Source organism: Fukomys damarensis, unplaced genomic scaffold (assembly GCF_012274545.1).
Source record: "Fukomys damarensis isolate Sample0158 unplaced genomic scaffold, DMR_v1.0_HiC HiC_scaffold_3, whole genome shotgun sequence".
NCBI lineage: Eukaryota > Metazoa > Chordata > Mammalia > Rodentia > Bathyergidae > Fukomys > Fukomys damarensis.
Window position 1 is genome coordinate 17,831,389 of NW_022900915.1, and position 24,092 is coordinate 17,855,480.

The 24,092-nt window shown below is 40.1% G+C and overlaps 3 protein-coding genes across 5 annotated transcripts in view; 1 reads left to right on the top strand and 2 right to left on the bottom strand.

The window, feature by feature from the left end:
- Slc23a1 (solute carrier family 23 member 1) overlaps positions 1-512 on the top strand; it is a 15,716-nt gene extending 15,204 nt beyond the window's left edge. For all 3 annotated transcript variants that reach the window (XM_033767254.1, XM_033767255.1, XM_010613792.2), the window contains one exon: positions 489-512. The gene's annotated coding sequence lies outside the window, so the exon portion shown is untranslated. The remainder of the gene's footprint in view (positions 1-488) is intronic.
- A 1,625-nt stretch (positions 513-2,137) lies between these two features.
- Positions 2,138-15,670, bottom strand: Paip2 (poly(A) binding protein interacting protein 2). Its single transcript, XM_033767262.1, has 3 exons — positions 15,528-15,670; positions 5,792-5,945; positions 2,138-3,754 (listed from the first exon to the last, which is right to left on the bottom strand). Exons 2-3 carry the CDS (start codon positions 5,927-5,929, stop codon positions 3,548-3,550), a joined length of 345 nt encoding a protein of 114 aa, XP_033623153.1. The 5' UTR covers positions 5,930-5,945; positions 15,528-15,670; the 3' UTR covers positions 2,138-3,547.
- Positions 15,671-22,278: 6,608 nt separating this feature from the next.
- Matr3 (matrin 3) overlaps positions 22,279-24,092 on the bottom strand; it is a 29,582-nt gene continuing 27,768 nt past the window's right edge. The window contains 1 exon segment of the mRNA XM_010613788.1: positions 22,279-22,485. Within this exon segment, the coding sequence (XP_010612090.1) occupies positions 22,435-22,485 (51 nt within the window). The 3' untranslated portion in view covers positions 22,279-22,434.

The window sequence follows — 24,092 nt, forward strand, 5'->3', positions numbered from 1 at the left end:
AAAAAAAAAAAAAAAAAAAAAAAAAAAAAAAAAAAAAATCAAGTTCATTACAAATGGCTTCAGATACTCAGAAGCATTCAGCCTAGATCCACATGCAAAAATACCTTCTTAAAATATACAAAATGAAAGCAAAAGCTCACATTACACTTCACCCAAAAATATTTATGGCAAGGAAAGGAGGACCCAGATATAAGCTAAATATTGTATTATATAAAATTTTATCAACTTTCTAAAGAGAAACTAGAAATTCAAATTAAGTGTGCTGAAGTATAACCAGATACCCACCAACTTCACATAAACTAAAGGAATTGTTAGTTTAACAACGATCCTTCACTTAAAACATTTTCATATCATGCAAACATGCTAAATGAGTGTTGAAAGTGTGACTAAAGTAAATGGGGATCACTGATGGATTAATTTTACTTCATGATTCTTATTGAAAACATGGAAATTATTTTGCTACAACTGCTGTTTTCTAATTCCCACAGGAAGCATGATATATAACAGGAAAAGAAAACTACGTGGGGAGCCAGAACATCTAAGTCCAAAATCTCAGCTTTGCCCCTATCTAACATCTGGGTGTGCAAGGATAAATCACCAAGACTATTTTTTTTTGATGGGGTACTGGGGATAGAACTCAGGACCTGTGCCACTGAGCTAAATCCCTGGCCCAAGACTCCATTTTTGCAACAATTTGAACAAAAGGGAGAGTCTCTAGGAGCTACTGTAGAGACTTCTACCAACATTATTCTAAGTTTCTAAATCTTTACTTTCCTATGTTGACACATCAGTGCATAGGAAGAACAGCTGGAACTTCTCTATTGCATTTTGGAGAGCAATGATCAAAAGAAAATGAGAGTTAGGCATGGTGGCGTATGCCTGCAATCCTACACCTGGGAGGCTGAGGCAGTAGGACTGCCATGAGTTCGAAGCCAGCCTGGGTTTCAAAGTGAGTTCAAGGCCAGCCTGAATTACATAGTGAGACCCTGTTTCAAAAAAACCAAAAAGAAAATGGGAACAGATTCTTAGGGCAAAATGCAGGCACGCTGGTAGGCTTTCACACTGCATTGGACCCCTATGTCACTTACTTGAGGAGAAAAATAATATTAAACAACATATTGGAGCAATAATTTAATCTTAGTTTCATAACTTATACATAACAATTTCCTTGGACAAGATCTAGTCTCTTTCTCCATGGGAAATATGTTCGCCAAGTGTACAGTTTACAGCTAGATATGTAGTTTAGTGGTAAGAGCATCTGGTTGGCATGCTTGAGACCCTGGTTTTAATCTGTAGCATCACATATACACACAAAAAAAAAGTCAAAAGTGTATAGTTTAAAAAGCAGTATTCTTAAATGTACAATCTTATGGCAGTTATAGAAGAACAAATTAATCCCAAACAGAACAAACCAGTTTCTAATTTACGGATTAATATTGGGTTCAGATTAAAATTATACTGCACAAACCAGGCATGGTGATGCATACCTATAATCCCAGCACCCAGGAAGCTGAGGCAGGAGGATTGCCACAAGTTCAAGGCTAGCCTGAACTACATAGCATGACCCTATCTCAAAAAAAAATCAATCAACCAACCAATCAAATTATACTGTACATTTAGCCTAGCAAGAAGCTTTACTCATCAGAGCATGATATGACTAAAATAGCCACAAGCAAGCATGGTTTCAAGACTCTTCTTTTTTGGTACAGAGGATCAAACTCAGGACACCTTGTGCTTGTGAGGCAAGTATGGTGCTACTGAACTAAATCCCTGACTAGATCTTCAAGATTATCTATCTGCTCAAATGAGTTAAATCATTTACTGTAACAAAGGCTATACTACTATACCATGAGGTAAATCTCAGTGTTTTTCATACAGTCCTTCAGAAGAAGTTTCCTAATGCCTAATGAACAGACAGCTGTGTAATAAATCGTCTGCAGTATTTTTAAAAAATGCATAAAAGACTGAGTCTCCAAGTCTAGAATGTAGTTGAGGAACTGATTTTTGTTTGCAATGCTTCATAGGTAGTTAAGATACACAGATTAGATAGCCGGGCTTAGTGGCACATGCCTGTGATCCCAGCACTCAGGAGACTGAGGCAGGAGGATCTCTGTGAGTTTGAGACCAGCCTGGGCTACATACATACTGAGTTCCAGGTCAGTCTCAACTAGAGTGAGACCCTGTCTCAAAAAAAAGATATACAGATTAGGAAATTAATGCAGTTAGCAAAAGACAATTACAACAAATAAACCACACATGCAACAAAACACTGCATGGAGTCCAATGACTAAATCTTAAGAGTTATTTGGTAGAGGCAATGAAGGATTATTTATGTGAATGATCCTCCTGCCTCAGCCTCCAAAGTAGTTGGGATTATAAGTGTGCACAATCATGCCTGGTCAAAATAACTTAGTTTTGAGATTAGGGTCTTTCTATTAAAGTACAAACTGGACTTAAACTAACCATGTAGCTGGCCTCAAACCTGTGAACCTCCTGCCTCAGCTTCCAGAGTGTGGGATTATAGGTAAATATCACCACACCCAGCCAAAGAGTCTTTTATCTTAATTTTAGTAAGGATTCAACTTTAGTGTTGATGTTCAGTTATCATAGTTCCTGAAAAATAACTTTTTCTTTTGGTACTGGGGATTGAATTCGGGACCTTGTGCTTAGAAGGCAGGCAGTAGAACCACTGAGCTAAATCCCCGGCCCTCAAAAAAACTTTTGGCTGCATATATCATCAGTGATGAGACAAGACAATAACTAAAAATGCAAATCTATGTTTGTGTTCCTTTTTTGCCATGAGCTTGTGAAATTTCTTATTTATCACCATTCCAAATGAACTGGATACCTCAACAAAAACCCTAGGTCAAGAGATGATCTTCATAATTTTACCTTTTAGATTAAATTTTGGGCCAAGCATGGTGGTGCATGCCTGTAATTCCAGGCATGGAATTACATGAGAGGCTGAGGCAGAATGATCCAAACTTCAAGGCTGGCCTAAGCACCTTAGTGAAACCTAGTAAGTTCAATCTCTAAGACCCCAATAACAAAACAAGCCTAGCAGGGTGGTGCACTTGGGAGGCTAAAGCAGGTAGAATGCTCCAAGTCTGAGACAAGAGTGGGAGACACAGTGAATTCAAGGCCAGCTTGAACTATATAGTTGAGTTCTTGTCTCAAAAAACAAAACACAAAGCAAACAGAAAATTTTTTAAATTTTACCAAATACTTAGGTCAAGATTAAAGAGCAAGTTACTTTCATACAAATAAATCATACGATAATACTGTGCATCCTTCTGGATTCTTTTAAGATTAAGTACCCTAGGTCAACATGATGTCTAAAAGGTAGTATGATGGCTGAAAGCAGAGGCAAGTCTGTTAGTGATCTAAGACTCCATGGTGTTGCCAGAAGTCACTCCATGTCATTAGAACTGGAGGCCCCTGCTTCCACTGTAGTAAGTAGCATAATTTTGGAAGGGGAAGAGATGCAGAACTCTTCTTATATAGATGGTAGCTGGCTTTTCCACCTATAGGAAAGATGAGCTAAGGTCTAAAAAGATGAAAAATAAACTTTTACCACAAGATCTTCCAGAGAAGAGCCATCACTGATAACAAGGTCATTAAATTGGTCTTGGAGTTGGTCCATAGTTTGTGGGAGATCTCGAGCTGGAATAAACCACTCATGTTCTTCTTCCTCTTCCAGCATTTCTTGAAAGCAGCGTTCAATAAATTCTTCTTCCCACAACTCCTCTTCTATCTAAATTTATAGTAAATAAAAGATAATTTATAGCATCCTTAGTAACATCACTAGGAGAGGCTGAAAATAACCCATTTAAAACCAAAATGTTGGGGCTGGGGGTACAGCTCAGTAGTACAGCACATGCTTAGCATGCAGTTTCTGGGTTTAATCCCTGGCACACAAAAAAATTTTCTACAAATAAAAAGTGTCATTGGTGTGAGAAATCAAAAGTGGAAATAAGAACTAAAATGTATAATAGAGGGCTGGGGATTTAGCTCAGCGGTTCGGTGGCCTGCCTTGCAAGCGCAAGGACCCAAATTCAATCCCTGGTACCCCCCAACAAAAAAAAGTATAATAGATACTGGGAAGTGGGAAGAAAATATTCAAATAGGAAGCGGGGGAAACAAGGGAAGAAGGAGGAAAAAAGGAAAAAAGGGACAAGAAAAAAAGTAAAGGGCTGGGGATTTAGCTCAGTGGTGCTGCTACCTGCCTTACAAGTGTAAGGTCTTGAGTTTGGTCCCTGGTACAAAAAAGTAAAAATAGAAGGAAAAAATGGAAACAAAGCTTTTGTACATAGGGAGGGGAGGGGGCTTGAGGGGAATGGGGAAAAAAAGAGGAGGGATGTATCATATATAGGTACAAATTCTCTATGATGTTATCATTATATATACTTAAAATGTACCAGTAAATGTTTTGTTATTTAAAAAAATAAAGTGTCCTAGCCAAGCACGGTGCATGCTGTAATCCCAGCACTCGGGAAGCTAAGGCAGCAGCAGGACAGCCACAAGTTCGAAGCCAGCCTGGGCTACATTCATGAGTTCAAGGCCAGCCTGGAGCACATAGTGAGACCCTGTCTCAAAAAAAACTAAACCCCCACCTCCCCAAAAATCCACCACACTCCAGCTTACTATAAAGACCCAAGAAGATCTATTTAGGGTTTTTCTGTATCTTTACTTTGTATTAGAATTTTTTTTTCCACTGAGGATGGCAGGAAGAGAATGAAAGGAATGAGTGCTCTCTTTAAGGAATGTACATTAGAATTATCTGCGATACCTTAAAGTACAAACTCATTCAAACTCTAAAACAAAATCTCTTGGGAGGAGGGTCACGGCACAAGTTATCAAAACAACCCCCCACTCCAACTGATCCTAGCATTCATGAGGCGCTGGGCTCCATCTCCAGCACTGACACAAAAAATGAAACATGGGACCAGAGATGTAGCTCAGTGGTTCCACCACCTGCCTCACAAGCACAAGGACCCGAGGTTGATCCCCAGTACCAAAAACAAACAAACAAAAAAACAAAACAAAAAAACCCCACAGCAACTGATTCTCACTGAAATAACACTGAATTGGACTGTTTTACTCTAGAACAGTGATGGTGAACCCTTTTTAGAGCTTTCAATGATACAAACAGCCCGCTGTGGCATGCGTGCCATAGGTTCACCAACACTGCTCTAGAATTTCTGCTACTGGATATGGAGATATCAAGCTGGCCACTGATTACCAAAACTATCATCAAGGAAAGAATGAGAAGGAAGAGGGAAAAAGATGCCAAAAATACAGAAATAAAAGAAAACATTTATCAATGTATGACAGTTCTCTAATGAATAGTACCAGATTTTTTAGACTGATCAAACTGAGGAACTTAGATGAAAAAGCGTAACTCTGCACCCTAGTGCCTGTGTCCATCTCTTCCCAATTCCAGAATTCCCTTCATGTGCATTGTAATACAACAATCTGGTGTAATACAGTGGTTTCCAAACCTGATTGCTCACGGGAACCATCTGGGGGCTTTTCAAAAATCTTCCCAGGCTCAATCCTAGTCCTCTTGAATCAGAATCTCTAGGGTGGGACCCTGGAACAAGCTTCTTAGATAATTTCAATGAGGAGTTGGGCTTGGTAATAATCAGCAGCCAAATAAAAGGGAAATGGTAGCATATACAGCCACACACAGCATTTCATATGAAGGACCAGATAAATACATTTTAGGACCAAGTACAATCATACTGAGAACTGTAATGGGCTATGAAAAATACATGTACGCCAAACTAACTTGTCTGTTGAATTCCTCTTCATTTTCCATCCACATGTATTCTGCAAATGGATTGTCATCTTCATGAGAATGACCGTTAATAATCACATCTTCATTGATGATGCTTGGGCTAGTACTGCTGCGACTTGGATCTTTCATGGTTGGCGTTTTTAACCTTAAAATTGAACAACACAGTTAATCCAGTCATTCTTTCAGTGCTTAGTAACCATCTATTTATTACTAGCAGGCATCATCTTTGGGAATCAAGAGACACTTGATATATTAAATAAGTAGAAAACTTGTATTTTCTTCTCCCAGTAATTTTAATACTTAAGAATTAGCTGAGGACAGTCAAGATCCAGTGAATGTTTTCTGCTAACAGTAAAAGTAATAAAACTGCTTACATGCAATCTCCAAATTATTCAATTTATCTTATATTTGATTTTTTTTTCCTTTTTTGGGGGGCTAGGAAGCACTTAACTACATTCCAATAACTGTCCCCCCACCTTTAGTTAAGCTGCCCAGGCAGGACTGGAACTTGTTTTTGTTGTTTTGGTTTTTTGAGACAGAGTCTCACTATGTAGTTGAGACTGACCTGGAACTCACTACGTAGCCCAGGCTGATCTTGAAATCCTCCTGCCTCTGCCTCCCAAGTGCTGGGATTACAGGTGTGTGCCACCATGCCCAGCTGTTGTTTGTTTGTTTTGTATGGGGGGGGATTGAATTCAGGTCCTTGCTTGCAAAAATCCCCAGCCCTGGACTTGAACTTGTTATCCTCCAGTCTCAGCCTCCCTAGCTGGGGTTACAAGTACAGGCACCTGCTACCATGCCTGTTGGATACTTTTGTTTTACAAATCAAGCATGCTCTGAAGACTTTAAGTCATCAAGTGAAGCGATGAAAAGCAAATTATTTTAAAACTGCTTTCTTAAGTCCAGAAAATGAAAGTGCAAATACACTTGGCTCTTATTTTCCCCTCCTCTCCCTTTAAGTTCTTGCCTTCAGTACAAACACACTTTTAATAGTAAGTACTCAGTCAAAAGGTACTGCTCTGGGCTAGGGATTTAGCTCAGTGATTCTGCAGCCTGCCTGGCAAGTGCAAAGTCCCGAGTTAGATCCTCAGTACCCCCCCCAAAAAAAAACAAAAACAAAAAACCACAAAACCACAAAATCAAAAAACTGAAAAAGGAGAACATGAGTGTAACACAAATACATGGCTATTTATGTAATATGAATTTAGTCTCTAGCACTCACAGGTACTTTCTCAAATACTGAATACTAATGACAATAGTATGGTGGTGAAAATTTTAGTGAACAAGGTCTTCAACTAAATATTACTGGAAACTTCCGCCCTAGGATACATGTGTATAAAAAGAGTCAGAGGGGCTGGGGGACTTAGGTCAGTGGTTTCGACACCTGCCTTGCAAGAGCAAGGTTCCGAGTTCAATCCCTGGTACCCCCCCAAAAAAAGAAAACCCAGAAAACAGCAACAACAACAAAAAACCCCCAAATACTTCAAACCTGCTTTAAAAATGCTAGGTGGGGGGAAGCATGGTGGCAAATGTTTATAATTCCAGAAACTTGAGGGTCAGGACTTAAATTCAAGGATAGCCTGGGCAACTTAGTGAGACTTATACAGGCATAACCTTGTGCTAACAATGAAAATCTGCCTCAGAAAACTGAGAATCAACAGGATTCCTGCTCTGTTGGATGTTTACCAGGACAAACAAAATTCAACAGTAGGTGTCTGAATAGGGAACAATCCCCACATTTGAAAAGGCCTATGTCAGCTTTATACCCTCTAGCACCTCATCAAAAGAACCGATGGCTGTCCAGGTGTGGTGGTGCAAGGCTGCAATTCCAAAATTCAGGAAGCTGAGACAGGAGGGCTCACCTGAGTTCAAGGTCAGCCTAAATAAGACCTTGTCTCAAAAAAAAAAAAAAAAAAAAAAAAAAAAAAATTTGGTTTCAGCCAGGAAGGGTAGTGGTTACCTTTAAATCTTAACACTCTGGGAAGCTGAAGTAGGAAATTATAAATCCAAGCCTAAGGCCAGGAAATTAGCTCAGTGGCACTGAGCCTGCCTTGCAAATGCAAGGTCCTAAATTCAATCCCCAATACCAAAATAAATAATAAAATTAATTCAAGCCCAGTCTGGGGTACATAACAACCTAGCAAGACCCTGTCCAGGGCCAAGGATTTAGCTCAGTGTTTCTGCCGCCTGTCTTGCAAGTGCAAGGACCCATGTTCGATCCCTGGTACCAAAAAAAAAAAACCTGTCCAATAAAAAAATGGGAGGGGACTGGAGATACATTGCTGAAGGTCCTGGATTCAATCCCCCCCCCCACGTACCAAAAAAATCAACTGACCAACCAGGAAAAAAAAATTGGTAGAGGGTGTGCTTAGTACACGTAGTTAGGTTCAACTCCTAGCAACTAAAAGAAAAGAGAAGGGGGAAAATAGAAAAAGAAGAAAAGAGAAGAAAACCCAAGAAGGAATGAAGCCCTGGGGTTCTAGTACTATTTAAGAGGCTAAGGGAAGAAAATGATCACAAATTCAATCCCAGCCTGAACTTAAGTGAGACCCTATCTTAAAATTAAAAAGTAGGGCTGGGGATTTAGCTAAGTGGTTCCACCACCTTCCATGAAAGTGCAAGGATCCAAATTCAATCCCCGGTACCAAAAAAAAAAAAAAAAATAACAAAAAAAAAAAAAAAAAAAAGAAAAGAAAATTAAAAAGGAATTTTAATTACTGGGGCTGGTGATGTAACTCACTATGAAACCTTGGGTTCAATCCTCAGAACAGGGGGATGTGGATGGTTGGTGGTGGTATTGGGGGTACAGGGGGACCCTCCTTAGGAAAAAAGCACTTTAGTTCTAGCCTTATGGGCATGCACAAAAAATTTTCAAGAAGAATGAATAGTACACAAAGGTAAAATCCAGAAGGAAAAAGACAAGGCATAATGAGCAAAATGCAGCACAATTTACAGAAATTCAAAGACCCACACAGACTTGAAATACTGAAATTATGTGGAACAGATAAGAATTGTGTCATGCTTGAAAATACCTTCAGAGAGCTGCAGAAAAATAAAAAAGTACATAGTAGATTTAAAAAGAGCTTAATAAAACTTGTAAATATATGAAAATTATAAATAGAAAAAGAGGTGAGGACTTACTATGTTGCCTAGGTTCACAAGATCATTCTGCTTCAGGCTTCTACATTAACTGAGACTACAGGGGCTCCACTTTGCCCAGCTAAAATGTAATGGTTTGTAAGCAAGTGAAGAATTAATGGAAAACCTAGAAGATTGGGAATTAAAAGCCAGCCTGGACAACATAGTGAGATCCTGTCTCAAAAAAATACATAGTGCAGGCACAGAGATTTAGCTCAGTGGCACTGTGCCTGCCTCGCAGGTACAAGGTCCTGAGTTTGATCACTGGTACCAAAGGGAAAAAACAAAACAAAGTGGTACTGTAGTACCACTATATGGCAGGGGGAATACAATGCAAAAAGGTATATAGTATAGCAGTAGAGCACCCCAGGTTCAATCCTCAGTACTAAAAAACCCAAACCAAAAAACCCTTGCAAATCCAGACTGCTAGACCTACAGAAAACAGCTGGAAAACAAGCAAAAGGGAAAATGTTCCATCCTTAAATTTGGGGATAATTTGAGTTATACGAATTGTGGGAGGCTGGGGATTTAGTTCAGTGGCTCCATGCCTGCCTCATAAGCACAAGATTCTGAGTTCAAGCTCTGGGTGCTGGCGGCCAGGGGCTGGGGAAGAATCAGGATCCCTGACAGAAAATAAAAGTAAAATTGAACAGGCTTGGTACTTTAAAATCTAGTATTATCTTTAACAACCTTTAAATTCTTGTCATGATTAGTCAGGTTATTATGTTAATTAGGTAGGTGGGTGTGCATTTGGTTAATAAACGCACAGAACCTCTGGAAGAATATAAAAGAAACTGAGAAGCTAAGTGTGGTGACAAATTCCTGTAATCCCAGCATTCTGCAAGGCTTGAGGTAGGAGGACTGCAAGTTCCAAGTTTGTTCTGGGCAATTTACTGAGACTTGGTCTCAAAACAAAAAAACTAAAACAAAAAAGGGCTGGGTCACGTAGTTTGGGGAAAAGCTCCTGGGTTCAATCTCCAGTACTGCCAAAAACCAAAAACCAAAAAAAAAAAAAAAAAAAAAAAAAAAAAAAAACAACAACAACAACAACAAAAAAAACAAAAAACAAAAAACCCCCACAAACAACTGAGAAGCAAATAATGCATCTGATGAAGGACTTGGATTTAGTATATAAAGAACCGCTAATAAAAAGATAAATATCCCAACTTAAAATTGGTAAGGGATGTGAACAATTACCTAAAAGACATACAAATGGCCAACTAAGTGCACAAAAAAAATATTTAACACCTTTAGCTACCATGGAAATGCAAATCAAAACTACAATGAAAAGTCAGTTCATACTCACTAGGATGGGTATAATCAAAAAGACAGCAACAAGACATGGGGGGGGAGAACAAATGTTAGTGAGGATGCGGAGAAAATGAACCCTTATGAACTGTTAGTGGGAAAGCAAAATGGTACAGCTGCTTTGGAAAACAAGCTGGCAATTCAATGGGTTAAACAAGGAGATACATAAGGCCTAGCAATTTCATTCCTATGAATATATACCTGAGAAATGAAAACATATTTACAGCTCAGTGTGGTGATTGCATGACTGTAATCTCAGCACTGAGGAGGCTGAGGCAGGAGGATGGAGTTCCAGGTCAACTGGGTTGGGGGACAGGGATGTAGCTCAGTGGTTTTGCTGCCTGCCTGGAAAGTGCAATGTCCTGAGTTCAATCTCCAGCACACCACCCCCACAAAAATAGAAGAAAAGAAAAAAATCACAAAGACAAGTCCAGGTCAACCTGGGGCTAGACTCAGAAAGTCAAGTATTTCATGTTTCCCCTATATGTGGAACAATCCATCCATCCATCCAAGGTGGTGAGGAGAGAAAGGAGAGTAAGGTCTGGGAAGTGTAAGATAGGTAATGGGGTTATGGATAACATCATCACAATGTCATCTGCATTATAAAAATACTATGGAGAAACCTTATTAAAATTAACCAGCACTAATACAAATATAGTATACTAAAAACATGTTCATATAGTCACTTGTAGACAAATTTCAAAGCTGCATTATTCTTTTTTTTTTCCTTTTTTGAGACAGGGTCTCACTATGTAGTTGAGACTGACCTGGAACTCACTATGTAGTCCAGGCAGGTCTCGAACTCACAGCAATCCTCCTGCCTCAGCCTCCCGAGTGCTGGGATTATAGGCATGCTCCACCACGCCTGGCCTAAAGGTGTATTATTCTCAATAACCAAAAAGAGGATACAACCCAAATGCTCATCAACTGATAAATACAATTTTCCCCGCTTTTGTATTAGGGATTGAACCAAGAGTTTTGCTCTGAGCTACATCCCTACACCTATTTTGTTATTTTATTTCTTTTGAGTTAGGGTCTCCCTATGTAGTCCAGGCCAGCCTTGAACATAGGGCAATTCTCCTTCTTCAGACACCCAAGTGCTGGGATTACAGGTGTGTGCAACCATGCCCAGCACAAACAAATGTACTAGTTTTTTAAAAATCTAAACTAAAGAATTAAAAAAAAAAAAAAAAAAAAGCTAAGGGCTTAGGGATGTAGCACTTGGTTCTCATGTGCAAGGCCCCAAGCTAGTCTTTAAGCACTACAAAATAAAAACAGGCCAGGGCATGGTGGTGCACACCTGTAATCCCAGCACTCGGGAGGCTGAGGCAGGAGGATCGCTGTGAGTTCGAGACCAGCCTGGGCTACATGAGTTCCAGGTCAGTCTCAACTACACAGTGAGACCCTGTTTCACTCCCTTCCAAAAAAATCCAGATGACAACTAAGATTTTTTTTTTTTTCTGGTGGTACCGGGGATCGAACTTGGGTCCTTGCACTTGCAAGGCAGGCCAATGAACCACTAAACTAAATACCCAGCCCTAAGATGTTTTAACAATAAAAATTTATAAACTTCACCAGATTTTGGTTAAGAACAATTTTTTCTTATTAATGTTTCCTGGAACTCAGTAAACGCTTTCAACTTACAAACTCAATACTTTAGGAAATTATTCCTTCAGCTGTGTTTTTGTCTTCTGAAATACCTCAATGAGGTACTGGCTTCCAGCGGTGTCCTTTTATATTATCAAGCAAATTTTTTAAAAACATGGGATAATCTTCTCAGCTTTGTCTCTTAAGAATTCCCACTAAAAGGCCTGGGTGGTGGCACATGCCTATAATCCCAGCACATGGGAGGCTGAGGCAGGAGAATTGCTGTGAGTTCAATACCAGCCTGGGATACATAATGAGTTCCAGGTCAGTCTCAACCCCCCCCAAAATAATTCCCATTAAAATTCAAATATAGGGCTGGGATTTAACTCAGTGGTGCAGCACTTGCTTTGCAAGTGCAAGGTCTTCGAGTTTGATCACTGATACCAAAAAAATCAAATACAGTTCTTTTCTGTTTCTTTCATTGAACTGTCTTCACAGACATCACCTTTTCTTTTTCTTTTTTTTGTACTGGGGATCGAACTTGGGTCCTTGTGCTTGCGAGGCAGGTGGGAGAACCGCTGAGCTAAATCCCTGGCCGTGGGACTGAATTTTTTATCCTTCTGGCTCAGGCTTTCAAACAGGTGGGGTTATAGGTGTGCATCATATGTGGCTATTATGTCAAGTGCTCAATACCCACATGTGGTTGGGTTAGTGCCTACTTTACTGGATAAAAATGTATTGTGAAGCACAAGGACCCGAGTTCAATCCCCAAGTAACCCCCCCAAAAAAAGTATTGTGAGAAATTAGTTAATTAAGAAAAACAAATGTCATTAGAACTGAATCTTGGCACAACTGTAATCCCAGCACTCCGGAGGCTGAAATAAGAGGGTGGCTGTAAGTTTGAGGAGCTGAGGCTGGCCTCAAACTTACAGCCAACCTCAGCTCCATAGCAAGACCCTATCTCAAATACCCACAAAGTAGGAGGCTGGGCATGGTGGTACATATGCCTGTAATTCCAGCACTTGGGAGGCTGAGGTAGAAGGATCACTGCAAGCTTGAGGCCAACCTGAACTACAAAATGAATTCAGGGCGAACATGAACTACATGGTGAGACCTTGTCTCAAAAACAAAAAACAAAAAAAACCCACAAGTAGGTTAAAACCCCAACTAAGTCACTATTCACTTACTGGATTCCTGGCATTTCACATGCAGTACAGTATAATGGTTAAGAGGACATACTCTGAATTACTTGGATTTTAATTACAACACTTACTAGCTGTGTGACATTAGGCAAGTAACTTCACCTCATTTGTTACCTTCTCTTTTTTTGGTACCAGGGATCAAACTCGGGTCCTTGCGCTTGCTAAGCAGGCAACAGAACCACTGAGCTAAATCCCTGGCCCTTACCTTCATTTTTATAGTAGTGTCTACCTCCTAGAGATGTTGAAAATTAATCTCTTAACCTTCTATTTCCTCAATTTCAGAATGAATAGGTTTAAACTTGGAATGTCTGCTTCAAAAGTTGTCACGATAACAAATATAAAGTTTGTAAATTATAAAAAGAAAAAAAAAGGCAACTCTACAAAATGTTAAGATTACCACAAGGTTACTCCATTTTTCCTTTTCCAGTATTGCAGAATGAACCAAAAACCTCATCCTTACTAGGGAAGTGATCTCCCATGGAGCCACCCTCCTCCCTCTTTTATTTTATTTTATTTTATTTTATTTTTTTTTTGCTACCGGGTATTGAACTTGGGTCCTTGCGCTTGCAAGGCAGGCCACCGAACCGCTGAGCTAAATCCCTGACCCATTCTCCCTCTTTTAAATTGTGATACTGCCTCAGCCTTCCAAGTAAATGAGGTTACAGGTATGTGCCGACATGGTAGGCAGATTACTTTCTTTAATCTTCTACAATGCTTATTAAATTGCTCTGCGAACAATGGACATTTTCTAAACGTTCATTAAACTGGATCATCACTCTCTTAAGAGTCATAGGCTTACTGCTTATTCAGGAAGTCTGCTGTAAAATTTACTGTCCAGGGCCAGGGATTTAGCTCAGTGGATCTGCCACCTGCCTTGCATGCGCAAGGACCCAAGTTGGATCCCCAGTACCAAAAATAAATAAATAAAATAAAAATAAAACTTACTCTGTCCAAAAGAGGGTGGAAATTACCTACTTCAATTTGGGTGCCCTTTAATCATTACAGTGACTCTCCATTCCCTCTCCCCAAGAAACATAAACAAGCCATTAATTTTGGGGGTTACCTATCTTTATTTGTTAAACTTATTTTAAGAATTAGGTTTGTTCAAGTTCACAATTAACAAGAAACATGAATACACTAATTTGTCCCAAACAACCTGTTTTTCATAAATGAGAAACAGAACCACAAAACAGTTGATACTGCGAGTCTTAAAAATCCTTGAGACCCTTTTCCAATTTGCATAACCTATACCAGATGAAATTTCAGATTACTTAAAAAAAGGTCACAGAGCTGGGGATCTAACTCAGTGGTTCCGTCACCTGCCTTGCAAGTGCAAGGATCTGAGTTCAATCCCCGATACAAAACAAAACAAAATCATATTACTCAACGGACCAACTGTTCAAATGAAATTTTAAAAACGATGACACCACAGTACAAGACTAGCCAACACGTGCAAAACAGGGAATTTGATTTCTGCTGAAATGAACTGCCAAAGGCTGTCAGATCTGTTAGATCTTCTCCCAAGGGATCAGAAGCCAATTTTTTCTAGAGTTTGAGGTTTCTGTGAATATCAGGCTGTAAAATAAAGGAAAAGCGTTCAAGACAACAACAAAAGAATGCAGGTAAGGCACCTTTTAGAAGTCTGAAAATATCCTCGGCTGGCCAGCGACACGTTTTGGAAAATGTTAACTTTGCCACAAGCCTCCCTGCCCATGGTGGTAGGGAGGGAGAATAAGCGCATACTATTAAAAGACCAGAGTCAAGGAATATGAACTGAATGGGCTCTTAAATACAACTCGTTCAGATCTCTCCTGGACTAAAGGTTCCCAGTACCCTTAGATATAGGTCTTCCCATCTGGAGGATGAGACACAACAGAATTATAAAATTAAGGAAAACGGATGGCAAAGAAATTGGAGAAAGAAGATCAGCAAGGTACTATACAGGCCCGTGGAAGGAAGCAAGCGCTTCCCTAGGACACCGTCGGCCCTCCAGCCCCTTCGCCCCTCCCTCTCCCCCCACCCTAACCTCGACGAGCGCGCACGCGCAACCATTAGGGACTGCGCGTGGCGACGCGCAGGCGTAAAGTCTGTAGAAACAATGAGCTTTGTTGCCGCGGTGGTAGTGGGGGCAGGGGAAAGTGTAGCCGCCGGGTGTGAAGGGGGGAACTCGAGATTGAGGAACGCGAGAAAGTACTATCCCGGCAATCCACGCGCGCCACCGAAGACCCGGATAGAGAGCCGCGAGGTCTAAATAAAAAATGACAATGAGAAAAAAGCGACGGCCACGTCTCAGAGAAGAAAAGAGCCAAGCTGGCCCAAGCTCACTATTCAGATGCGGCTAAAAAATAGGTATGAAACAACGGAGGCCATAAAAGGCCTAATGGCCAGCAACCCGGAGTGCGTTTTAGGCCTCTTAGCCGTCGCCGAGGTGCTGCCCTCCACCTTGGGCACGCCGAACCCTTCTCGCAACTCCGCCCGAGGGGACCCCTCACCCAGTGCACGGCAGCGGGGACGGCAGCCAGCGAGTCCTGTCGGCCTCCGCGGATCTCCACAGGCAGCGCCGCTCCCCCGCTCGACGTGCGCTTCGCCCGCCGCCTCCCTTCTCCAGTCCAAACAAACACCAGCCCGGAAGTGACTTCACTTCCGCCGCTGCAGCTGCCGCTGCCGCCGCCCCGCCCTCTCGTTCTGTGAGCGCTGCCCTCTTAGACCACTAGAAGGCGCGCGAGAGAACACGTGTTTCCAAAGATCCTCCGGGCTTCCAGAGCCACACGTTTGCGTGGCCATCAGCCTTGTCAGCGCGCGCCGGCGACACACCGTGGGTTATACCAGGAATCCTGCCTCGTTCTTTCTGGGAGGCAGGATTGGACACAAGCCACTGTTCCGACTCCACAGCGGCCCGCCCTTCGAGGATGGAAGGCAGTGGGGGGGGGCTATGTTCCGAGGGAAATGTGAACTACACTCTCACTGACACTTAAAAGGAACATCTTCATGACTACACAGACATATGCACTAAAAGAAATATACAGTATCACACTAAGACATGCACAGATGTCACATCGAGATGCTGACAAATAGACAAATTCTCAGGGCCATGTTAACTGATCTGTAAGCCTCTGTACTCAGACTTATAAGCACACAACTTTGAATCAGGACTTTTACATAGAGATAAAGAGGTTCAAGAATCCTAAAACCCTTGGTGTTTTGCCCCTTTTATTCATTTCTACTACTTCTTTGCTATCGTTGGCAAGCTCCAAGATAAATTTCTAATAATACTAAGCAAAGCAGAGTTTAAGAAAAAAGCAAATGGGCAGGGGATTTAGCTCAGTGGCGACACGCCTACCTTACAAGCACCAGGTCCTGAGTTTGATCCCTGGTACAAACACACACAAAAAGCAAGCAAGTCCTGGATGTGTTCATTGTTTTGAAAAGGGAACATACAAGCCCCAGTTCTTTCTTATGGGGGAAAGTGGGGGACTAGGAAATGAATGCAAAGAATTACCTTTATATTCTCTTGGAAAATGTTAATCTTTAACAAGCCACGTTTAATATGGACTAAAATTACTTTTTATTTTTATTTTTTTGGTACTGGGGATTGAACCTGGGACCTTGGGCTTGCAAGGCAGGTAGCGGCACCACTGAGCTAAATCCCCAGCCCTATGCACTAAAATTATTAAAAATCCCCTCCGCTGGGCGTGGTGGCGCAAGCCTGTAGTCCCAGCACTTGGGAGGCTGAGGCAGGAGGATCGCTGAGTTCGAGACCAGCTTGAGCTACATAGTGAGTTCCAGGTCAGTCTCAACTATATAGTGAGACTGTCTCAAAAAACAAAACAAAACACCAAAGGGGGAAAATGATACTACTGTACAATTTTTATGTTCCAGCAAAAAAAAAAAAAAAAAAGCCAAAATGGCTGATTATGCTCCCACTGTATACTTTTTTTTTTTTTTTTTTTTTTTTTTGAGACAGGGTCTCACTATGTAGAGACTGACCTGGAACTATGTAGCCCAGGCTGGTCTCCAACTCAGCGATTCTCCTGAAGCAGGCAGTAGAACCACTGAGCTAAATACCTGGCTCTCCCAGTCTTCCCCACCCACTTCGGTTTTTTGAGATAGGGTCTATATAGTTGAGACTACCCTGAAACTATGTAGCCCAGGCTGGTCTCAAACTCACAGTGAGTGCTGGGATTACAGGAACACACCACACCTGGCTTCTCAGTCCTCTTAATGTCAGAAAACGCATTAACTTCTCACCCAGAGTCCACGTTTTTTTTGTTTTTTTGTTTTTTGTTTTTTTTTTTTTGGAGAGTCTTACTACACAGTTCAGGCTGGCCTCGAACCTTCAGTGATTCAATCCACCGGCCTTAGCGTCTGAAGTGCTGGGTTCACAGGTGCGGATCATAACTCTCAACACTCACTGTGCCACTACAGTTACAGGTACTAAAGATAAACAGGCAGTAAGTAGCTTGGCAGTGGCTCATGTCTGTAATCCAGCCTCTGGAAGGCTGAGGCAGCAGAAGGATCCAAAATTGAACCCCAACCTGGAGAAGTCAGAATCTGTAGTTTTTAACCTTAGATTTTTAGTGAATTTTAAAACTAAACTTTTTTTTTTTTTTTTTTTTTTGGTACCAGGGATTTGGTATCGGGTCCTTGCGCTTGCAAGGTAGGCCACCGAACGGCTGAGCTAAATCCCTGGCCCTAAACATTTTTTTTTTTAAAGGGGTCTCTCAAAGTACTCCAGTTTGGGCTAGACTTTGAACTGTGTTCCCCAGGTTGGCTTTGACCTCACAGATTCTCCTGCCTCATCCTCCCCAATGCTGATTATAGGCATGTGCCATTATGCCCAGCTTAAAATGACTTTTAAGTATTAAACCTATGTATGATAAATATACAGGATGAGCAGAATTTGAAAATTAAAGGTATAGGTGAATAGTTTAAAAGTTTTTTGCAGAAGAGTGATGACAAATGTGCACACAGACATGGGGAATTCACAAAAGGCAAATGAAATTCCTCTTCAGCCTGGGTCCAGTCCTTTGTTGGCTCTGTGCAGCTTGCTGCTCTAAGGAGGGTCGCACACACTTGGGAGGCTAGGCAACAGCAGCAGACAGGAAAATAAATTTTCCGCAGTTTCACAGTGCACTACACCAGTAATTATTCAAGCCACAATCATTTTCACAGGCTCTCATGACACCACACTGCAAAGTGAAGGCAGATAGGGTTTTCTATGCTGGTTCTACACCTCAGGGCCTTGCACGAGCTAGACTACATACCCAACCCTGAGGTTTCTTTATAGTACCTCTTCCTTAAATATAAATTCCATATAGAACATACCAAGATCTGATCACCCTTTTGACATTTCTAGCCAATTCTATGAAGAAAATTCTTCCACTTAAGCTAATTTCTGAAACCTTATTCTGTGTCCAACTCACCTTTGAAATATCTGATCTCTCCAGGAAATAATTTATAAAATATTTCTACCAAAAAACAGCTGGACTGGGAAGACATCATCTGTGCCTGAAATATTTTCCTGATTTTAGAAAATGCACTGCACTAGAACTGGGGATTTAGCTCAGTGGTTCCACCACCTGCCTTGCAAGCACAAGGACCTTAGTTCAATCCCTGGTACCAAAATAAATAAATAAATAAGAAAAGAATTGCACTAAGTCTGCCCCAAATGGTGACTACTTTCCAGTATTTAGTTTTTAAACTTTGTAAGAAAACAAGGTGGGTGTGGTGGCTCATGCTTGTAATCCCAACACTTGGGAGGCTAAGGCAGGATTACCATGAATTTGAAACCAGCCTTAACTACACCCTCCCCTCTAAAAGCGTAAAAAACAAGGTTTCTCTGAAACATTAACCATTCCAGGAATCTGGTAACAGTCGCCTAGCACAAAACCCTTCCTCAGCTATAGGAAAAACAATAGTTCTGTATGTCTTTGGCCTTCCAATCACCATCATTAGGGAAATGAGCGTCAGGATCCATCCCAAACATAGTACATCAGAATAGAAGGGTCCTGTAATGTTTACATTACTAGCTACATACTAACAATTGAGAACCAGGGTTCACACAAGTTTGCAAATTAGTTGTCTAATAATCTTGACCTTACTACCAACTCTTAAGAACTTTTATCAGAATGGTAAGGTCCTTTTATCCAGTTGGCTTAAAAATCAGATCAGCGCCCTTGTCAAGAAATTATCTCAAACTCAAAACCATGGAATGCTGAAGCTTTCAGCTATACTAAGCCACAAACCATGCATGGAAACCAATACAGAAATGTACCCAAGGAGGGCCAGGGACTTGGCTCAGTGGCACTGTGCCTGCTTTCCAAGCACAAGGTCTTGAGTTCATGAGCTGCTTCTGTTACAGACTAGGTGTGGTGGCACATGCCTATAATCTCAGCACTTATGGGCTGGGGAGAATTTTAAGATTAAAGCCACTGTGGGTAATGTTAACAAGGACCTAACTCAAAATGAAAATCTGAAGCGAACAATGCCAAGTGCCTTTCCATCTTTCTCCTTCCAAGCCTTACTCCTCTGTAACATTACTTTGAATAAGGTACAGAGGACATTAGGCATGATTGGGCAAATCTGTAAGTATAGCACTTAGCTTAGGCACAACTGCCAGCAATTGGGAGCCAGCCTGAGCTTCATGGTGAGTTCAAAGCAAGGCTAGACTACACACTTAAGACCCCGACTCCGCCCAGCATAGTAGCATACCAATCCTCCAAACACTCTGGGAAGCCTGACGTACAAGAATACCATGTTTGATACAGCATAACCAATGCAGTGATGTAGCTCATTATGAAGAAGGAAAAAAATTCCTAGAGATGCTAGTGCTATACATAACTTATCTTTCTGATAAAATTGATCTTACACCAAAAAAAGTTTTTCCTGCGATGGGGGTCTATGTTGCCTAGGACAGCCCCCAACTATGGTTCACCTTATCCTCTTGCCTTCTGTAGTATTTGGGATTACAGGCTCATGTCACTATGTCCAGCAAAATAAAACTTTTAGGATACTCTTAAAGCAGAAGTACTATAGTTATGCAGGGCCCGGGTTTTAGCTCAGTGTTTTTCCAGCCTGCCTCACAAACAGATGGTCCCAAGTTCAATCCTCAGTACCACCCATAAATAAAAAATAAAAAAGAACCATAAAAAAAACACTGTAGCTATGCAAATCCAAGCCTCTTCAGGAACACTATCATACCCTGAATTTATCAGCAATGAATAAAGGAACAAAAAAGTAAAACAAACTCAAAGTATTTCTAAGTTTCCATCACATTTATAAATAGTATCACTTAGGGTGAAAGTGACAAGATAAATGTTCTTAAAACTTTTCAGCATTCAATCCCTGATACAACAAAACCCCTTCACAACAGGTTTAAATGGGAAACATCCCCACTAAAGCTTATATATGAAAAATTTTCACATTTAAGAGATACTAACTTCAGGCCAGGGATTTAGCTCAGTGGTTCTGCCACCTCCTCCCTGGCAAGCTCAAGGACCCGGGTAACAAAACAAAAAAAAAAGAGAGAGAGATACTACCTTAAAGATAAACTCCAACTTTCTTCAACTTGCTCAATCCAACAAAATGGGACCTAGAAAAAAGCTATCACTGACAGGAAACAATTCCACTTCACATGTATTTTCTGTGGTATCTGTTAATAAACTGGAATTAAACCAAGGTTGGTTATTAGTAAAGTCTAAAACTAATTGTTATCGGGCAAGAATTTTTTGTAAATGTTAAAATACATTGCTTTAGTCAACTATTCATGGAGACCTTAAAATTTTACCTATTTCAAATATTGTTTACTACATCTCGTCTTGAAAGTCTTAAAGATTTTTTTGTTCTTGTATTTAAAATTAGTTTAGGGCCAGGGATTCAACTCAGTGATGCTGCCACCTATCTAGCAAGTACAAGGCTTGGAATTCGATCCCGGGTACAAAAAAAAAAAATCCATAAAATTAGTTTGACAAAAATAATTGAACACACCAAGAATCTGTACATACCCCCTCCCATATCAGGATGGAATTCAGGACCTTGTGCTTGTAAGACAAGCACGATGTTACTGAGCTAAATTCCTGGCCCTGTACATAATTATTTTGAAAGGCTGGCAGAACTAATTCCTGCTACTCTCCGTGTTATTTCTAGTCTTACTGTTAAAAGCATGGACGTTGTCTAAACATAAGCTTTTGCAGTTTCTTAATGTTTAGCATTGAAATTCACAGGGTTCTTACAAAACCATGCAGTCTCATTTTTAATTAACAGGAATAAGTTCAAAATTCAAATCTTTAGTAGCAGTCTTTACACCAGATTAAAAAAGCAGTAATTTGTTAAAGCATGCACAAAAGTGTAACAGTGGATAAAAACCACAACTGACAAATATATTGGTTAACATTCCAAACTTGTATAACCAAAGAACGTGGCCTAGGTTTTTTTTTTTTTTTATTGGTATTCACTTCAGTAACTTGAATCCACAGATATAAGCAGTATATGACCAGAGAGTTACAAGTAAACACAGATTATACATGCAAATTTTTGTTCACAAAGGTCACATGTGCAGGTACATGAATTAGAAGCGTGCGTCAAGAATTATGGCCAAACTTTTTAAAATGCAGCAATGTAAAATTACATACTGAAAATATGAAGAGATGGTTTACACACTTCAAAAATCAAACATTGCTTATACCAAAGATGTATGACAGCTATAGGATTCAAGTGACAAGCAGTAAGATCCTCAGAAATTAATACTGGTCAAAGAGAACGGGAATATTTTTACATTTCACTGAAAATACATCGACTACTAGAATACGAAACCTAGCAGGAACTCAGGGAAAAAATTACAAAATCTAAAGCCAATTTACTTAGTATTTCTTATTACCTAAACAACAGCATGACATTCAAAGAAAACTGCACCTGCATTTGAACTGCCAATCTCACATGAAGTTCTCTAAAAACGAAATGCAACCCAAACAGCTTCAAACTCCAAATAAGAGTCTGCAAGGCTCAGATTAAAATGTGGAATGTTTCAGATGAAAATAATAAAAATACAGTTGGTTTTGTTCTTTATTGAATGGAATCAAACGTTGACTAAATTTCATTTGTACGAATGGTTCTATGTCATCTTTTTTTCTTAGTGGTGCAAGTCATTTTAGCTTACAGTCAGTCTCTACAAAGTACTTCTGTCTGTTGCCACTCTGATGAAACAAAATTATCCATCTTTAACTTAACTGTATGTGTATCTTTTGCTATTAACACTTAACACATGAACAGATATCTATTATTTTTCCACTAAAACAAAAGAGTACAATAGTTTTCTTCTAACTATCAGCATTGTATTTAAAAAAGGTTAACATTAAAAACAAAGAACCATTGTTTTCTTTGAAATCAAACTTCTTGCATATCTTAAGCTTCTTTCTTCTGCCTGCGTTCTTCTGCCAATTTATTCAGAAATTTCTGAGAAAAAAAAAAAAAGTACAGGGATTAAGTTATCTAAGAGATATATAAATGAACTGCAAAACATTATTTCCAAGTTTAGTCCAATTCAAGCTATAACAATATTTAAAGAATGAGTTTTGTTTTTTTGTTTTTGTTTTAAAGACAGGGTCTCACAATGCAGTTCAGGTTGACCTTAAACTCAATATGTAGCTGAGGCTAGCCTTGAACTCATGGTAATCCTCCTGCTTCAGCCTTATGAGTGCTTGGAATACAGGCATGCACCACCACACCTGGCTAGAATGAATTTCATTTTTACTGTACAAGAGAGTAAAGTGATTCAGAAGACATCACAATAAGGCATGGGAAAAATAAAAATTTAATGTAAAAAAATGAATATTACAATGTGCCATTAACTCTAACTTATACATACGAAAAAACAAAGGACACAGTTACATAGAACTGGAGTACTCTAACAGCAACAGCCAAATATTTCCTCAAAGGATGAATGGTAAGTATTTTAGGCTTGTGGGGCACCTAAGACTTTGCTGTTTTTTTCCTGTACTAAATTAAAATGGCCATAGACAATGTGTAAATCAATAATCATGGCTACATTCTAGGAAAATCCATAAAACTTCACAAGAGGAAAAAAACAAAACAAACAAAAAAAACAAAGGCAGGCATGGTGGCACATGCCTGTAATCCCAGGCCATCCTGGGAAACATAGTTTGATCCTATTTCAAAAAACAAAATAAAATGCAGGTAGCTGGTTGACCAGTATCACTTGCTGATCCCTGGAATCTAAGATAATAATAGAAGTATAACAGACACATTTTGAAAATCTAAAACACATCCCTTCCATACTGGAAATTGAACCCAGGACATTAACACAGAACTACATTCCCAACTCCCTTTTAAATTTTGAGAAAGGGTCTCACTAAATTGTTGAGATACCCATGTTGAACTTGAACCTGCTTCAACCTCCTACACTGCTGGGCTTAGAGGCATGTGCCACCTCTCCTAGAAAATATCTGAAGTTTCTTTACTTCTGTATGAAACTGGGTTACTGCCAGGATTAAAAGCTATTTTATCCTTAAAATGAAAACAAAAGACACTCAGTTAAGAAAATAACTGATCACTTAAGCAAGGTACTATATTGCCTAATACTTTCTTTAAGGAAGTTGAAAAAGTTGCTTCTAAAATAGAAAAGAGGGCCAGGGATTTAGCTCAGTGGTTCCGCTGCCTGCCTTGCAAGCACAAAGACATGAGTTTCATCCCTGGTACCAAAAAAAAAAAAAAAAACCCAAAAACAAAATAGAAAAAAGATTGCCTGGGCATGGTGGTGCATGACTGTAATACCAACACCTGGGAGGCTGAGACAGGAGGATAGCCATGGAGTTCCAGGCCAGACCAAACTACAGTAAGACCCTGTGTTAAAAAAAATTTTTTTTTATTTTTAGCCAGGTGTAGTGGCACATGCCTGTAATTCCACACTGGGAGGCCAAGACAGAAAGATCACAAATCAAAACCCAACCTGACCAATTGGTGAGGCCCTGTCTCAAAGAGGAAACAACAACAAAGGCTAGGTTCAACCACCTAGTACCACACAAAGTGAGCCACCTCCAATA

Coding starts and splice junctions, on each gene's coding strand:
- Paip2 (XM_033767262.1), bottom strand. CDS start 5,929: ATGAAAGATCCAAGTCGCAGCAGTACTAGCCCAAGCATCATCAATGAA. Junction 3,755..5,791: donor AAGAGGAATTCAACAGACAA/GTTAGTTTGGCG, acceptor CTATAAATTTAG/ATAGAAGAGGAGTTGTGGGA.